We start from the raw sequence: 14,256 nt of genomic DNA on the forward strand, positions 1-14,256 counted from the left end.
AGAATGTTATTCTGGAAGTAGATTTTTCTTAATTTTTATTATTGAATTTCTTACAGCTTGAAAAAGAAAACAAGGAAATTTTTCATTATACACTGATGACTGATTTACAAAAAATGTAATTCATTGATAATTAATGAAAATCCTTTTACATTTTCGCATTTTTCGCATCAAACATTAACTCAATTTGGACCAAAATTTAATAACTCGTTTAAAAAGAAATATTTCCCAGCAATCAAATTACTAACTGCATAATGACATTTGTATTTTAAAAAAAATCTAAACATTTATGTCGGGGGAGTTTCGGACGATCCAGTCCATGTAGTTGGTGACGTCGGTGTAGAGGGCGTAGAACTTGGGGTTGCACGTGACGAAACCGTCGGGCAATTCCTTGACAGAACCCATGCTGACTACGCCGCGCAAAAAGTGGCGTTCGGTGTCATCACGATCGTAAAAGGTCAATCCTCCGCCGCTGTCTCCGACGCAAGCATTCGTCTCTAAATCAACAATTTTTTACCATTTTTTCCCTTTAATGAAGCCAAAAGCTCACCGGTTTGAGGAATTCCTGCACAGAAGTTTTCCGTCGGTCGCATGTATAAGGAAAAAAACCTTTTCTTCATATTGTTGCTTTCATAGCAATTCTGGTACGAAACGATTTTCAGAATCCCCTTTTGCAGAATTTGTGGCTGTTCATGGTCCACAGTGAAGCCCCAGCCGACCAACTTTTTAATTATTTCATAATTTAATGCAAATTTTAAATTACAAAAAAAAAAAAAACACCGTGACGGATTTGTTGGCGATTTTGTTCAAATCGTAGTCGTCGTTCCAGAGGCAAATGGGCCGCACAAAATCATTGAAATTGACCTCTTCTGCCAAGATGACCAGGGCAATGTCATCCTTGAAATCAACCTTGCTGTGGTCGTAGCCAGGATGAATCACCAGACTTGCAGCCTAAACAAACAATTTGCAATAATTAATCAATCTTTGCGTGAGTTTTAATCGATAGTGTGTTTCTTGTGGTGCGTTTAGAGTTTAAGAAGACCTCGTCGTCAGCTTTGTGATTCATTTTTTCCCATTTTCAACTTTGTCTTTTTCATGAATTTAATTGAAGAAACAAAACTAATGAATTTCTCGTTGTTAAAAGAGAGTCGACCTAGAAATTGAGAAATAAAAGGAAAATTTGATTTTAATCAATGCTCAGCATCATCCAAAATATTTTAAACTATGCAATAAATTAAAATGCACACCAAAGGAATTTTTTATTTAATTAAAAAACAAACGCATTTCAATTCTTTCCCATCAGAAAAAAATAATTGACAGTTCTCTAATTTCCCGTAAAAAAACTCTCTGAGCAGTTTTTAAGTTTTAGATTGATTCAGTCGGCAATTCTGATTTTTATTTTTTACCGTCAACTTCTGTCGATTTTCTTGCAAATTCGATCGGTTGTGCATTCCTAGGGTCACGTCCACGTGTCTCGCATTCAAAGAACTTCCATCGTCGTCAAAGAGACAATGCGCCGCTAAAATCGTGTTTTGATTTTAGAAATTTGTCAAGTTCAGTTATGAGAAAAAAGCAATTTTTCTAAAAATAATAAAATTCTGACCGGTGACGAGGACTTTTTTGGAAATGAGTGTCGCGCCGCAAGAATCTGCCTTACGCCCTGTTTCCGTTTTAATGGACACACTCGCGTGCCAAGGATGGTCACCCCTGACCGCGTTCTCGCCATTTGTGACCAACGGAAGGGCCTTTCCGGCTTCTCTTTTTCGGCGACGTTCGCCCGATCGTCGTCCGCAGTTTGCAAAACTCTGGTTTGGGCCAAAATCTGGAAACCTTGAAATTTGCAATAATCAAAATGGAAATTAAATTGAAACCTATTTTGGATTTTGTTTTGGGTATTTTTGGCATCGAAGCCAAATCGACGGACGCTGAAGTGATTTCATTCAAGAACGGCAACAAGTCCACCCATGCTGTAGTTCCACGCGAAGGGGCGGCCCTCAATGCACGTAGATAAAATCGTTTTTCACGCTCAATAAATAAATGTGGTGACCAATCTGAAACAAAATAAGCAAACAGTTGGAAGCTGCTAAAAAATGGAGCACTTTTCCAAATTTTGGGTACGTTTTTTTAAATTCTTTATTTTAAAGCTCTCAAAATATAATTTCTATCCTCTCAATCAAATTACCCACATTTGCCGCCTTTCTTGACAAAATATTAAACATTTTAATAATAAATTTCCAACAATATGCCTTTGAAATTTTGCAAACGGAATTTTATGTATATCGTTTATTCTTCAAAATGCTTCTAAAGTAATTAAAATAAAAAAAGAATCTTTAAAAATGAGCAGAAAGGGCATCACAACTATCAAAGGTCGCTAAAACGCCCGAAATCAAAAGAGAACCAAAGGGAACCAAAACCATAAAAAGAAGAACAATCGCAAGCACTGAAATGCTTTTGGCTTTGCCTTGCATTGCAGTCACATATGCGCACCAGCCTATAATTCCGCAGGAAGTTGGCTGGATTCTTTATTTTCTACTAAAACAATTATTTTATTTAAAAAAAAAAACCTTTAAATTTTCCGTCTCAATTAGCGTGGGGAGATTGCTCGAGGGCAGGTGGCTGAGGTCGCGACCAAAATTTTCAGCGCTCAAACCTAAATTCTCTCAAAATTAATTGTGAAGCGCAGAGGCAGACAAAATGAAACGACGCCAGTCACTAACCAATCAAAACTTTTGTGGCGTCATTGAGAATTTATAACATATTCCACAGATTCAATTTTACTAACCGTTTCTTGATGTGCAGATTGAATTCCCGTAGAGGTCGCATTCCCTTTTTTCAATCCTTTCCTCACCATAACACCTTTGCTCCGGCAGGAAATATGATTTTCTTATTCTATTCTGCCGATGGAGACAAAATTGTGGAAATAAAACGATGTTTTATAATTAAAAATCAAGTAACTAGAAAAAATTAATAATTGGAAATTCGTGAATAGAACAATCGATCCTGCTGTCGTCGGTTTTGAAAATTCGCGCGCGCCATCAAAGTGACGCGTGGAACAATGGACCACCCCCTACCCCTGTGAAACAAGGTTCCGGTACAACAACAGGCCATGTTCATAAATACGTGTGCAGAATTTCCATGGGACGAAATGGAAAAACAATTTTTCGGTCTGTTGAAAATTAAAAAATATTTCCAATTATTCAGCTTTGGCTATTTATGAGATGAGTTTTTCTTTGAATTTGTAATTACGTTGAAAATTTTGCTAGTGAATGAAACAATTGCATGTGTAGATGAATTCATAGCTATTTTCGAATCTTGAAAATGTTGAAATCTCGCTCTAGAATCGTTTTTCCAATAAATGTTAATTTCTCCATAAATAGAAATAAATGATAAAAAAAAACGTTTCTCTTTCAAAAATATCAAAGAAAACAAGGCAGATTTCGCAAAAACTTCCATCATCACGGCAAATTTATGGAATTATTTTGATGGATCTTTTCCAGTCAAATTTATTGACATCATTTTTCCACCATTTATTCAAATCTAGTTAAAAAAAAAAAATAGCGCAACCCGTACATTTTTTTCTACAATTTCAAAATTCAATTTTGTTCATAAAAAAACTAACGTCGATGCAAAAGTCTGAATAGAAATAAAGCTGCAAAAAAATTCTCTAATCGCGCCCTCAAAAAATGGAAAAGGCAAAAGTCAAACATACGTACAACATGCAAATAGGAAGCATAATAATTTTCGTGTTCGTCGTTCGTGTTGCCCCAATTCCATAAACAAGCAGGCTGCAAATTCGATGTCAATTCCAATTTTTCAATTTGGCAAACGAAGATCATCTCGGAATAAAATCTGCCGTACTTCAATTCCACCATCTTTATGTTCAAAATCTAAAACCATCGCGTATTGATTTTGAATTTTGCAAAGAGTCTTTTATGCTATATTTTTATTCCGTTTTTAAATTTAAAAATTGTGCCATTGAATACACATTTATAGCTAACGTTAATATCAGGAAATAAGATTTATAAATCACGTAATTAATGGCCAAATAGGTTTAAATTAAATTTACACGCTCAGATCAGATTGAGGAACATTGAATTAATTTTGAAGTAGAAGTTCACGATCGAGGGTTGATTCATGGTGATTTGAATTTAAAGTTCAGCTTTTCCTCGAGGCCCTGTGCGCAAGAGTCGTGTATTTTCGGCATATTATACGTATATTATACGTATAATTCTGGTATAGCCTAGATGGTGTATAGACGTATATTAAACGTCTAAAATGTCCGCCTAATATACGTGTAATATGCGCATAGGCCTACACCGTGTACGCTAAACGCTTTTTATGCGGCTTTTATACCTCTTTATATTTTCGCGTTCTTTTTATATTTCTATTAATTATTTCAGCAGGTATTTTCGTAATTATCATTGAAAGTCAAATTTCTAGCAATATTCGTTTTATTTCAATAGCTCTCACGTAAATTCCATATATCACAAAAATTTCCAAGTATTAACACAGAAAGTAATTTAACATAAACAGTTCCATAATCCATACCATTAAAGAACAAAATACATCGAAGAACAAATTAAAGAGTTAGATGGTAAATTAAAATTTTTGCAACATAAATTTGAGATATTTTTAGCATAAGATTTCTTATTAACTCCATGCAAAAAAGTACAGAGATTTCTTAAATTATCCCCACTAAATCAGGTACGATACTATTTTTATTTTTAGTAACTAAAGCAGTACTAAATACAACATTTTTGTATTAAAAGATTTTGTTTTAAGTATTACATTACCTACAAATAACTAAGTGGAAGACTGCATAATAATGGAATACACTATTTAATTTAAGCCCCCCAAAAAATGAGTTCGTAAATTAGACAAAACCAACAGCACACATTTAATGAATGGTATATCATTCCTTCCTCTCTTTTTTGAAGGGAAAATTAAAAATATTAAAATTAGTTCAAAAGAAGCTCAAGCGTCATTAAAAAAAGCGACAGCTAGGCCAGATCATGACAATTTTTTCTTGAATAGCGTGCTCACTTTGGAGGTTCAAATAATATCTGATTGAACATCACTTAAATTATGGAAGTCAATACAATAATTTTCAAAATTGTCTTCGTTATAGAGTTTTCAGATTTGTATCTCTTCTTATTGCCCCGTCTTCATTTTTCTGCTCTGCTTCGGCGCTGACTGGCTGTTGGCAAGTATGTCTATTTCAGTGGCATCACCATTGTAATCTTGCTGCTTCTCTACAATGAAAGAAATCTTATTAAAGAGTGCAAAATTTGAATATTATCAATATATTATTATTTTTTTTAATCCGTGTTTCATTGCGGAGCTTTCATTTAATTTGAGTATAGTTAAAAGTAATTAATTAAGAAATTCCCTTTTTCTCTCTCCATTCATCACTTTTAAATTTACTCATATCAAATTCACAAATAACTTTATTTTTATTTTTTAAATTTCAACATTTTCTTTGCACTAAATTAACAGAAATTAGATTTACTAAACCGCAATCCACAATTAATAGTTATTTATATTGCTAATGTGTTTATTGACATTTTTAATATTCTTTTACCTCAGATATATTGGGTGTCCATTTAGCTCTGACGAGAATAATGGTAACGCTTACGCAGCTAATCGTCCATATTTCTTGATCTGAAAACATTTTAAAAGATTAGTTGAAGGCCATTTTTGTCAGATAATTTATTCCTTATATTTTTTTCAAATAACATAATATAAAAGTTATATTCATATTACAACTGTTTTAGTCTACTTTTCTTTTTCTCTTTTAATTATACTCGTAAATTCTAAAGCTATTTGCCGCACTGTTTTTGCCGACGCTCAAAAATAGAGCAGCAGCAAGTTAGAAGTCAGGGTAGGCAATACTGCGAGGGCGGAGCATAGGGTAGGTAGGATGCTTGAAAAAGTTTAAGGAATCTCCGCCATCGAGGGGATGCGCTGGTGTGCCGGAGTTGAACGAGGCACATTTTTAATAAATTCAAGAATAAAATTGTTATTAGCTAATTAAGTGCCGAATTGGTTACTTTTTGGAATTAGATTTTGTGAATATTGGAAAATATATTGATTTGATGCAAAAATTTAAATATGAAAAAAGTTAACAAATCAAAAATAAATAATTTACTATTGAAAGCTACGCGCGATGCTTTATTCAAAAATATTTTTTTTTAATTAATTTTGAAAATATTCAATAATAATTCAAAACTCAACAGTTTCGCCTCAAAAATAAACAGTAAAACTTAAAGCCTAAAACTGAAATTTAATCATAAGCAAAATTGAATGCATCGAATTTGAATTAAATTACATAATAAAGAGAAAACATAATTATTTAACATACAGAAACGAGTCTGTAAAGGCTATATCTGAATCTTGAGATTTCAATAAAGTAAATAAAGGCAGATATATTTGTAGAAAGAAAAGTATCAATTACCTTTGAGATTAAAATTCCATTTGATGAGCTCGAAAAACACGCAGTGATTTTCTTGAACGTCCTCACAAGTGTGTTGTTGGTTTGTTTGTGCTGCGGCTGCTGCGTGATGCGCTGCTCTGTGTGTTTTTGCTATAGTTGACCACTTGGCAACTGCCAGGAAGAACCTTTTCCACCCCCTCTGTCATACAGCAACTCCAAAATTTTACATCCCCATTGTAGGACACGGTGGCCGTGAGCAAGCGGAGCAAACGATCGGCCTGCGAGCGAGGAGGGAGAGATTTCAAAGGGTATTTTTCAACGACTGATGCTTTTTCTGCGAAACAAACAAGAACATATTTCACGAGAGTTTGGTCGCCTGCTTGCTCGCTCGCTGTTTCTATATTATTCATTTTTTTTTACTTTATTTATTAAATTGATTTATTTTTTCTATTTTTATTTTAAATTCTTTGGGAGTAAAGTGCTAAAAACAAAACTGTGCTTATTTTATTTGTACCATTTAAAGTCAATGTCTAAACCTTTTGCACAATACATTACACTTTGCATTACACTTTACATATATGTACACACCTGGCACCTTTATTTTAGTCAGTGGGTCTCAACGCGCTGCTGACCGGTTCTGGCTGGCGCCTGACCGTGCTGCTCATTTGGCACTATTAGCGCCGCGAATGAGTAAAAAATTATTTTGCTCCTCGAACGCTTGACTTCCCCTGCTTTTCGAATAAAATTTGAAATTATGAATGGACTGGAATTTTTGAAAAATGATTTCAGGAATGGAATCGGCAAAAACAATTTGTTTTTATAAGAAATTTTGAATTCTGTTCTAGCAATCAGATTATAGTAAAATAATTTTTAAGAATTTTTTAAATAATTATTATCATTCATTATTAATTTTTATTTTCTTCGTTATATTATTTTACTAAAATTTATTAAATTCCTTTGCTTAGGCGTGGTGCCGTTACTAAATTAAATAAGCAACAATAAGTCCTTAGAAGGATTAGCAATTTTTTTTTAATAAATACCCGTGCGAGGGTTGAATTAAATTAAAAAAATTAAGAAATAAGGAGAATAAAAAATTAATAGAGAGAAATTCATTTCAAAATTTAATAAAAATTGAAACTTATTTTATGATATAAACGACAGTAATAATATGAGCAGATCATGCTACAAATGTCAATCAAAGTTTGTTGAGCTCCAATTTTTTGCCGATCCTAAATCTGAAATCATTTTCATAATATAGTTCCAGCCCTTTCATAAATTTTAAAATTTGAGGGGAAGAAGAAAGGAAATCAATCGCCCTAAGTGCGGAGTCATTTACTAAATCGCGGCTCTAATAAGCTAAATGAGTAGCGCTGTCAATACGGCGCGAGTATGTTTTTTTTTTGAGACCGAAAAATGTGACTTTTAAATTATGGAAATTTTTAAATAGGCGGTGAGGGAAAAACCATGATTTTTAATCAAATTATGCATATTGACCAATATAAAAAATAGTTCAAGAGCAGCTTGAGAGAAAGAGAATGAAAAGCACCTGTGAAATGTATGTACAATAATAATAATAATACCCTGTCAATGGAGGGAGACACATTGTGCTCTCTCTCGCGCGCGCCTGTCTCGCAGCATAACAGTAAAAACAGTCTGCGCCACTTAAAAAATCTAAATCGTTTAAATTCAATAACTTTACTTCTAGAAATCGGAATTTAATTTTGTCGACGCCGCTGGAATCCTTGAAAGAAGGCGCTTCCAAAGATGCTAAATTTAAATAATTCTGTTTTTGGGGTCATCAGGGCACAGGTGTGACCCAGGTCAAATTTCCATTCCAAAATACTTTCTTGCAATGGCCCACAAAATTTCTAGCTAAAATATGTTGAAATGAAGTCTGTCCGATTGTTGGGAGCATTGCAGTTTCACTCGATAATTTAAAAGAATCATCACGTTTTTCCACCTTTTAAATTTGTTATCTCAGTTTCTATTAACACTGGCGCCATGAGCGATTCAGAACTTTTTGCCCATTAGTTGAGGAAGCAGGCCTTCAAATTTCAAGAATTTTTTCAGTTATTTAATGCATTTAATTCACAAATATATTACAAAATGTGCCACATCTCCTTTCAATTTACAGAAGCACAAAATTTTATCGAGGATAATTGTGCACAGACTCATTTTCTGATAAAATTTTCATACATCTAATTTCTCATTGCAATATTAACCGAGATAATTAAACCGAAGCAACAAAAAACTCTGCAGAGTGCGTGTTTTGCGTGTCTCCTGAAGACGCCTCATACCTTGCTGCTAGTGTGCAGAGAGATTGAAGGCTTCGTTTTGATAATGGATTTCATTTTTTCGTAGAAATGTTGCTAATGGGAATAATGACTTGATTTTTGCTTTATTTAAGACTTTTTGTTAATGCTTTTGATTTCTTCCTCGGCATATTTTTTGTAGGATGAGTATTTAGTTCTTAAAAATACAAATACTAAATTTTTAAATTACAAATGTTTATAATTAAACATTTTAATGACTGTAAATTTATCAATTTTTTAAACTTCAACAATATATTAAATATTTTGATCCCTGTTTTTTCAACGTGCAGTTCTTTCTGAAATCGCATTATTTCATTAGATATTTTTTTTAATTATTTAAATTTTGTAAGACATTTTTAAATCACAAAATACAAAGTTGAAATATTTAAATTACGGAGAAAAATTCTATAATTTTTCATGCAATTTTTATGTAGCTATAACAAAACGTATTTGGATCTGGAATAAACATTTCTATCCTAAAAAAAAAAAAAATAAATTTTTCCTTCGCACGTATTTATTATTTTTTGGTCTGGAAGCTAATTCCCGCCACGAAAAGGAAGATTTGTCTAAGTTCCGAAACGAAAGAAGAGCGCAAACGCAGCTGAATTGTACAGCAGCGAGCCTGACCGAGCCGCTCCGAGCTCGGAAACCTCCCAGCACTGCTGGCTTCGGAACCGAGTCCTTTTCTGCCGCCCCGTTTGAGATCCAATAAAAACTCATTAAATTTAATAGGTGCAGGATTTTTACAAAGAACGCGAAAAATTAACGATATTTTGCTAAAAATATTTACATACTTTTTTTTGCCAAAGTTTGTAAATTATTTTATAAATATCTTCAGCTGAGAAAATTTTTCAAAATTCATACAGACATACAATTTAATTTATAATTAAATGCTTTGTGTTTTTATTTCTAGTAGCTGGCGGTGGCACACTTGAAAATCTTGAAATGCGCGAGCCAAGTTGTTTGTCACTTGGAGATTTCTCTCTAGCACAATAACCTTTTTCCTCCCCCTACACATACATGCGCTTCAATGAACCCCCTCGCAACAAAAGGAGCAGCAGATTTTTCTCTTGTTGTTGGGCACGGTTGGGCCACATTATTTCCTAAACTAAAAACTGCCATCTGTGTAACTAACCTAAAAATATTTAAACGATAGCAGCACCCCCTGGAAACCTAACTGATATTTTTACAGGAGGGTGTATTTTATGATGTCTCAAAGCACCCTAAAAGTATGCAACCTAAATGCAGCAATGTATACGAAATTGCATACATGCCGTTTTGTTTTAGGTTAAATATTTAAACCAGTTTTCACTTGAATTAAAATTTTAAAAACAATAAATTAAGATTGCTTATAATTTTAAGTCTAGGAAATGTCTTAAAAAATCCAAATATAGCTAAAACAAGATCTAAAACAGGAATTTCTCTCCAAAAGTATCTTAACTACTATTAACATTTATAGAGGTATTATTATAATTATTGAGAAAACTAATATTTGTGATTGATTAATGTGGTTGAAATTTTTTGACCTGCTGAATTGAAATTTAAAACAATCAATTTTAAAAAGGACTAAAAAATTATTTTTGGTTTCATTATTTGTGCTACCCGGTTACATAAAACAGTTTAATTAAAAGAAATAAGCATTTTAATTTGATTTGAATGAAATATTTAGAGCACGTATTTACTGTACGAATATTATACGCATATCTTTAAGGTGTAAAAACCGCATATTATGCGTGCAGGCCTAGCGCGCTAGAGCTATACCTCTTTTAAACGTCTTCTACACGCGTGTAAAAGAGGGGTAGCGCTACACCGTGTAGGAATACACCGACCATGTTGACAGGGGGGTTTTTGTAAGTTTTTATTGTTTCATAAAAACAAAATCCTGCTCTACATGTTTCGGCTGCGGGCTGCAGCCATAATTCATGAGCTGTGAAAAACAGCTGTCAAACTGTTTTTCACAGCTCATGAATTATGGCTGCAGCCCGCAGCCGAAACATGTAGAGCAGGATATTGTTTTTTGAAACAATAAAAACTCACAACAACCAATCGAGGAAAAGCCGAATTTTAAATTCAAATCACCAACATTGAATAAATTTCATCTAGAGCAGAAAATCGTCTTATGGAAAATCGAAAAACTAAAATTTACAAGTTTGTGGAAAAAAAGGCGGCGAAAAAAGGATATATACCTTTTTATTCTGCAATAAACCTCTTTTCCCAAAGCATTTCTGTTCATCATTTTTGTCTTCACATTTGCCGGCATAAATTTTGATTTCTTTCCCTTCTTTATGCGCTCTGTATAAAGAGTACCAATCGACTAATTGAGGAATCAAAAATCTTTTGGTGTTAATTTTTGAAAACTTGCAAAACAACGATTCTCTAATCAATACTTACAAAAGATGATTGTTTTGTCTGATAACAAAACTCCATAATCCCAATCGCCATCTTTCGTTCTGAGGAAAACATCCCAATCCCACGGAGGGTTTCCTCGACTTTGGTTCCATCGGCCGCAGTCATTGAAATTTTGAACGCCTGAAAACCAATTATTGAGAATTTTTTTTTTGAAAGAAGTATAATTATCGAAAAGAAGTAACAAGTCCAGCCAACTTGAAGCGGAGATTTCGGCCGGTGCTTATGTGACTGGAAAGCAAGACTTGAAAGCCGAGCAATCCAGTTCTATACGCATTGTTTTACATGCGAATTTTTACAAAGAGTTAAATTTCAACTCGATATTAAAAAAGTGACAAAAACCATATTTTAATATGAAATTCAACAGATTGTTTTAAGGCCTGCTTATTATTGACATCTACAACTCCTGTTTGCGGCAAATCGGCCCGAAATTTTTGGACCCAGATTTTTTTATAGATTCCTACCTATCAGTAGAGTTGATTGCACAAAGAAAAATGGGGGGTAGCGCCGATTATTCTTGAAATATGATTTTTTGAATTTTTACATTGCGTCTTATGGAAATTTTTGTTTTTGGTGATTAAAAAAAAACTGGCCGAAATTTTTTGCTCAAAATTTCACAAAATGATAAGCGAATGACCCTAAACAGATTAGCAGAAAAAAATTTGAGGGTTCATGGGGCAAAAAAATAACATTGGGCATATGTGCGATCAAAAAAAACCTCCTTGGTACTCTTAGCATTGCAATAAGGAGTCCTTAATTAAATTGATTGAATATTGACGATGATTAGTGAAAAAATTTTATTCCCAGAGACTTTGTTTTTCTCTAAAATCAAAATTTTGAGATTATCCAGTTGGAATTTTGAGTTTTAACCTAGTCAAAGGCTTATAAAAAAAACTTTTCTGGAAAACCTTTTACAGAATATTCAGAATATTTGATGCCTTAAATTATTTTCGAATAAAAAGAAATTGAAAAATGTGTGATCGTTTTTAAAGTTGCGTTTAAAACCGAATTTTCCGTCCTTTTTCCGACATTAATAATGGGGACTTTAGAAAATTGAAAATTGCAAGTTGAGTGAACTCAAAAATTTATGTTCCAGATCCGGAGATGCAATAATAAATTTTGAGCCTGATATTATTTAAAGGTTGTGAAAGCATTTTTGATTTAAAAAAAAAATAATGATATTGAATTGAAACTTTCTAACCTGGAGCTTCAATAATAGATCGATTTTTTCCATAATTCCAGCAGGCGATCGAGTTAATTTTCTGTGAAAAATGAAAGTAATTTTAATTTTTAATTTTACTTTTATTAATCAAAATTCTATTTCTTCTAACAGATTTACCGAAATTTGCCAAAATTAAAGTCGTAAAGGTTGAGAAATTGAAATAATATTTTATTTCAATTCAAACCGTTGAAAATAATTTTGCCTTCAAATAGTTTCAATATTGAAAAGTAGAAAACTTGTTATTACGTTGTCAGGACATGTTACAAAATGTTGACAAATTTTAAAGTTGATTTTTTCATAATTGTATTTAAACTCCAATTTTAACTTCAAACTGATCCAGTCGCTCGAAATTAATTGAATACAAGGAAATGAATTTTGCGTTTTAGCCAAACTCTCACCTGCCTCGTTTCCACGTCCCAAGTCTGGGCAAAAGCGGAAAAAGTGCAGAGGGCGAAAATCCAAATCCAACTTCCGATCTCCATTTTCAACCTTGGCTTTTGCGAATTTTGCCTGCAATGTTTAACTAACCAATTTTTACCTTGCCAGGAATGAAATTTGCAAAAACCTTCAGACGAAAATTAGAGAGTAATTTTTTTTCGCCAAACAACGATACTGAAAATCTGCAGATTTTGCGATATTTTCCCGAGTTGACAAACTTTTTTACTCTCACAGCTTTTAAGAAATGTTCCCTAAAGTGAATAATTTTAAGCAAAAATATAAACATTTCACACCAACTTTTAATTTAATCCTTCTCGAATTTCATGAGCTCTGAAATTTTACCATCGGAAAAGATATGAAGACAATTTTTGCTTTGGAAATAGGATTATCAGAACGTGAGTTATTAATTTCACTTTGCCTAGAAAACAGAGACGCAAAGTGAGGAATTATCAAATGGTGTTTTTATTAATAGATTTTTACGTTGGTTTCACTAAAACTGTGGCTTTAAAGAATGGAATACATCCAAAAATTTTGACTTCTAAAATCAAGAAATTAATTTTAAATGACTTTTCGAGTCACAAAAAATAAAAATACTCGATTAAAACTTGGAAAAATAGGGCAAACAGAGCGAGATAATTTATCGCGATTTCGCGCAATTCCACGGCTCAAGACACTAACAACTATTTGTAGATATCAAATAGTTTAGATCTGCATTTTACTATTTTGAATAAAATTTGAAGCTGGAATAATTGCCAAAATTAAAATACGGAAAAGTAAAATTTCAATTTGCAATAAGGATTGGACAAAAATCTTACTTGAGAATGGTTTTGTGATGGACGAGCCGTGGCGATGATCGCGATTGAGAAGCGAAGAGCGAATGCCGAGTGCCCTCCCAAGCCACTTGCTTTTGTTTGAGCCAATTGATAAAAACTCTCTTGGTTTGAATCACGTGGTCGCGCCGAAATAAATTAATTCTCTTCAGCTGAATTATGAATTCCCTATTTTTCTTATTAATTTTTATTGAGTTTTAAAAGGTTAGAATTGATTTCGTTTTCAGGGGAACCAAAAATTTGTGCACAGAATTTTGAAGAACAAACCGAGTGGAGAGGAAAGATAAAACGGGGCCTGTCCTCGTTGAACAAAATTATTTTTATTCAAAAACAAAAAATGGTTCTTTTCATTTTCATTCAGGATCTGTGAAATGATTTATTTCACTAGCATTTTTCTTCTTATTGTCATTATTGTTTATTCTTCACAAATCAAGTCATGGAAAGGAAAATTACGAAATGTGAAGAAACGGCAACAACTCTGGCAAACAAGCTGCTAAAACGCGGGGTCTCAAAAGAGGTCGGCCGTTAGCTAATTATCACTTTTGGAAAAAAATTAATCACTGAAATTGCTGCTGCCTCACTAGATTCTTGCACGGGGGGGGGGGGGGGATTGTTGTA

The 14,256-nt window shown here is 33.2% G+C and overlaps 1 protein-coding gene across 1 annotated transcript; it reads right to left on the reverse strand.

The window, feature by feature from the left end:
- Positions 1 to 18: 18 nt before the first annotated feature.
- On the reverse strand, positions 19 to 13,730 carry LOC132204104 (serine protease persephone-like). The gene is made up of 13 exons (XM_059632367.1): positions 13,624 to 13,730; positions 12,769 to 12,880; positions 12,350 to 12,410; positions 11,134 to 11,271; positions 10,929 to 11,056; positions 3,711 to 3,884; positions 2,780 to 2,891; positions 1,869 to 2,048; positions 1,601 to 1,819; positions 1,404 to 1,516; positions 778 to 948; positions 548 to 719; positions 19 to 494 (listed from the first exon to the last, which is right to left on the reverse strand). Exons 2-13 carry the CDS (start codon positions 12,850 to 12,852, stop codon positions 277 to 279), a joined length of 1,770 nt encoding a protein of 589 aa, XP_059488350.1. The 5' UTR covers positions 12,853 to 12,880; positions 13,624 to 13,730; the 3' UTR covers positions 19 to 276.
- Between the last annotated feature and the right edge of the window lie 526 nt (positions 13,731 to 14,256).

The sequence above is a fragment of the Neocloeon triangulifer genome, unplaced genomic scaffold (assembly GCF_031216515.1).
Source record: "Neocloeon triangulifer isolate White Clay Creek 2 clone unplaced genomic scaffold, ASM3121651v1 ptg000020l, whole genome shotgun sequence".
NCBI lineage: Eukaryota > Metazoa > Arthropoda > Insecta > Ephemeroptera > Baetidae > Neocloeon > Neocloeon triangulifer.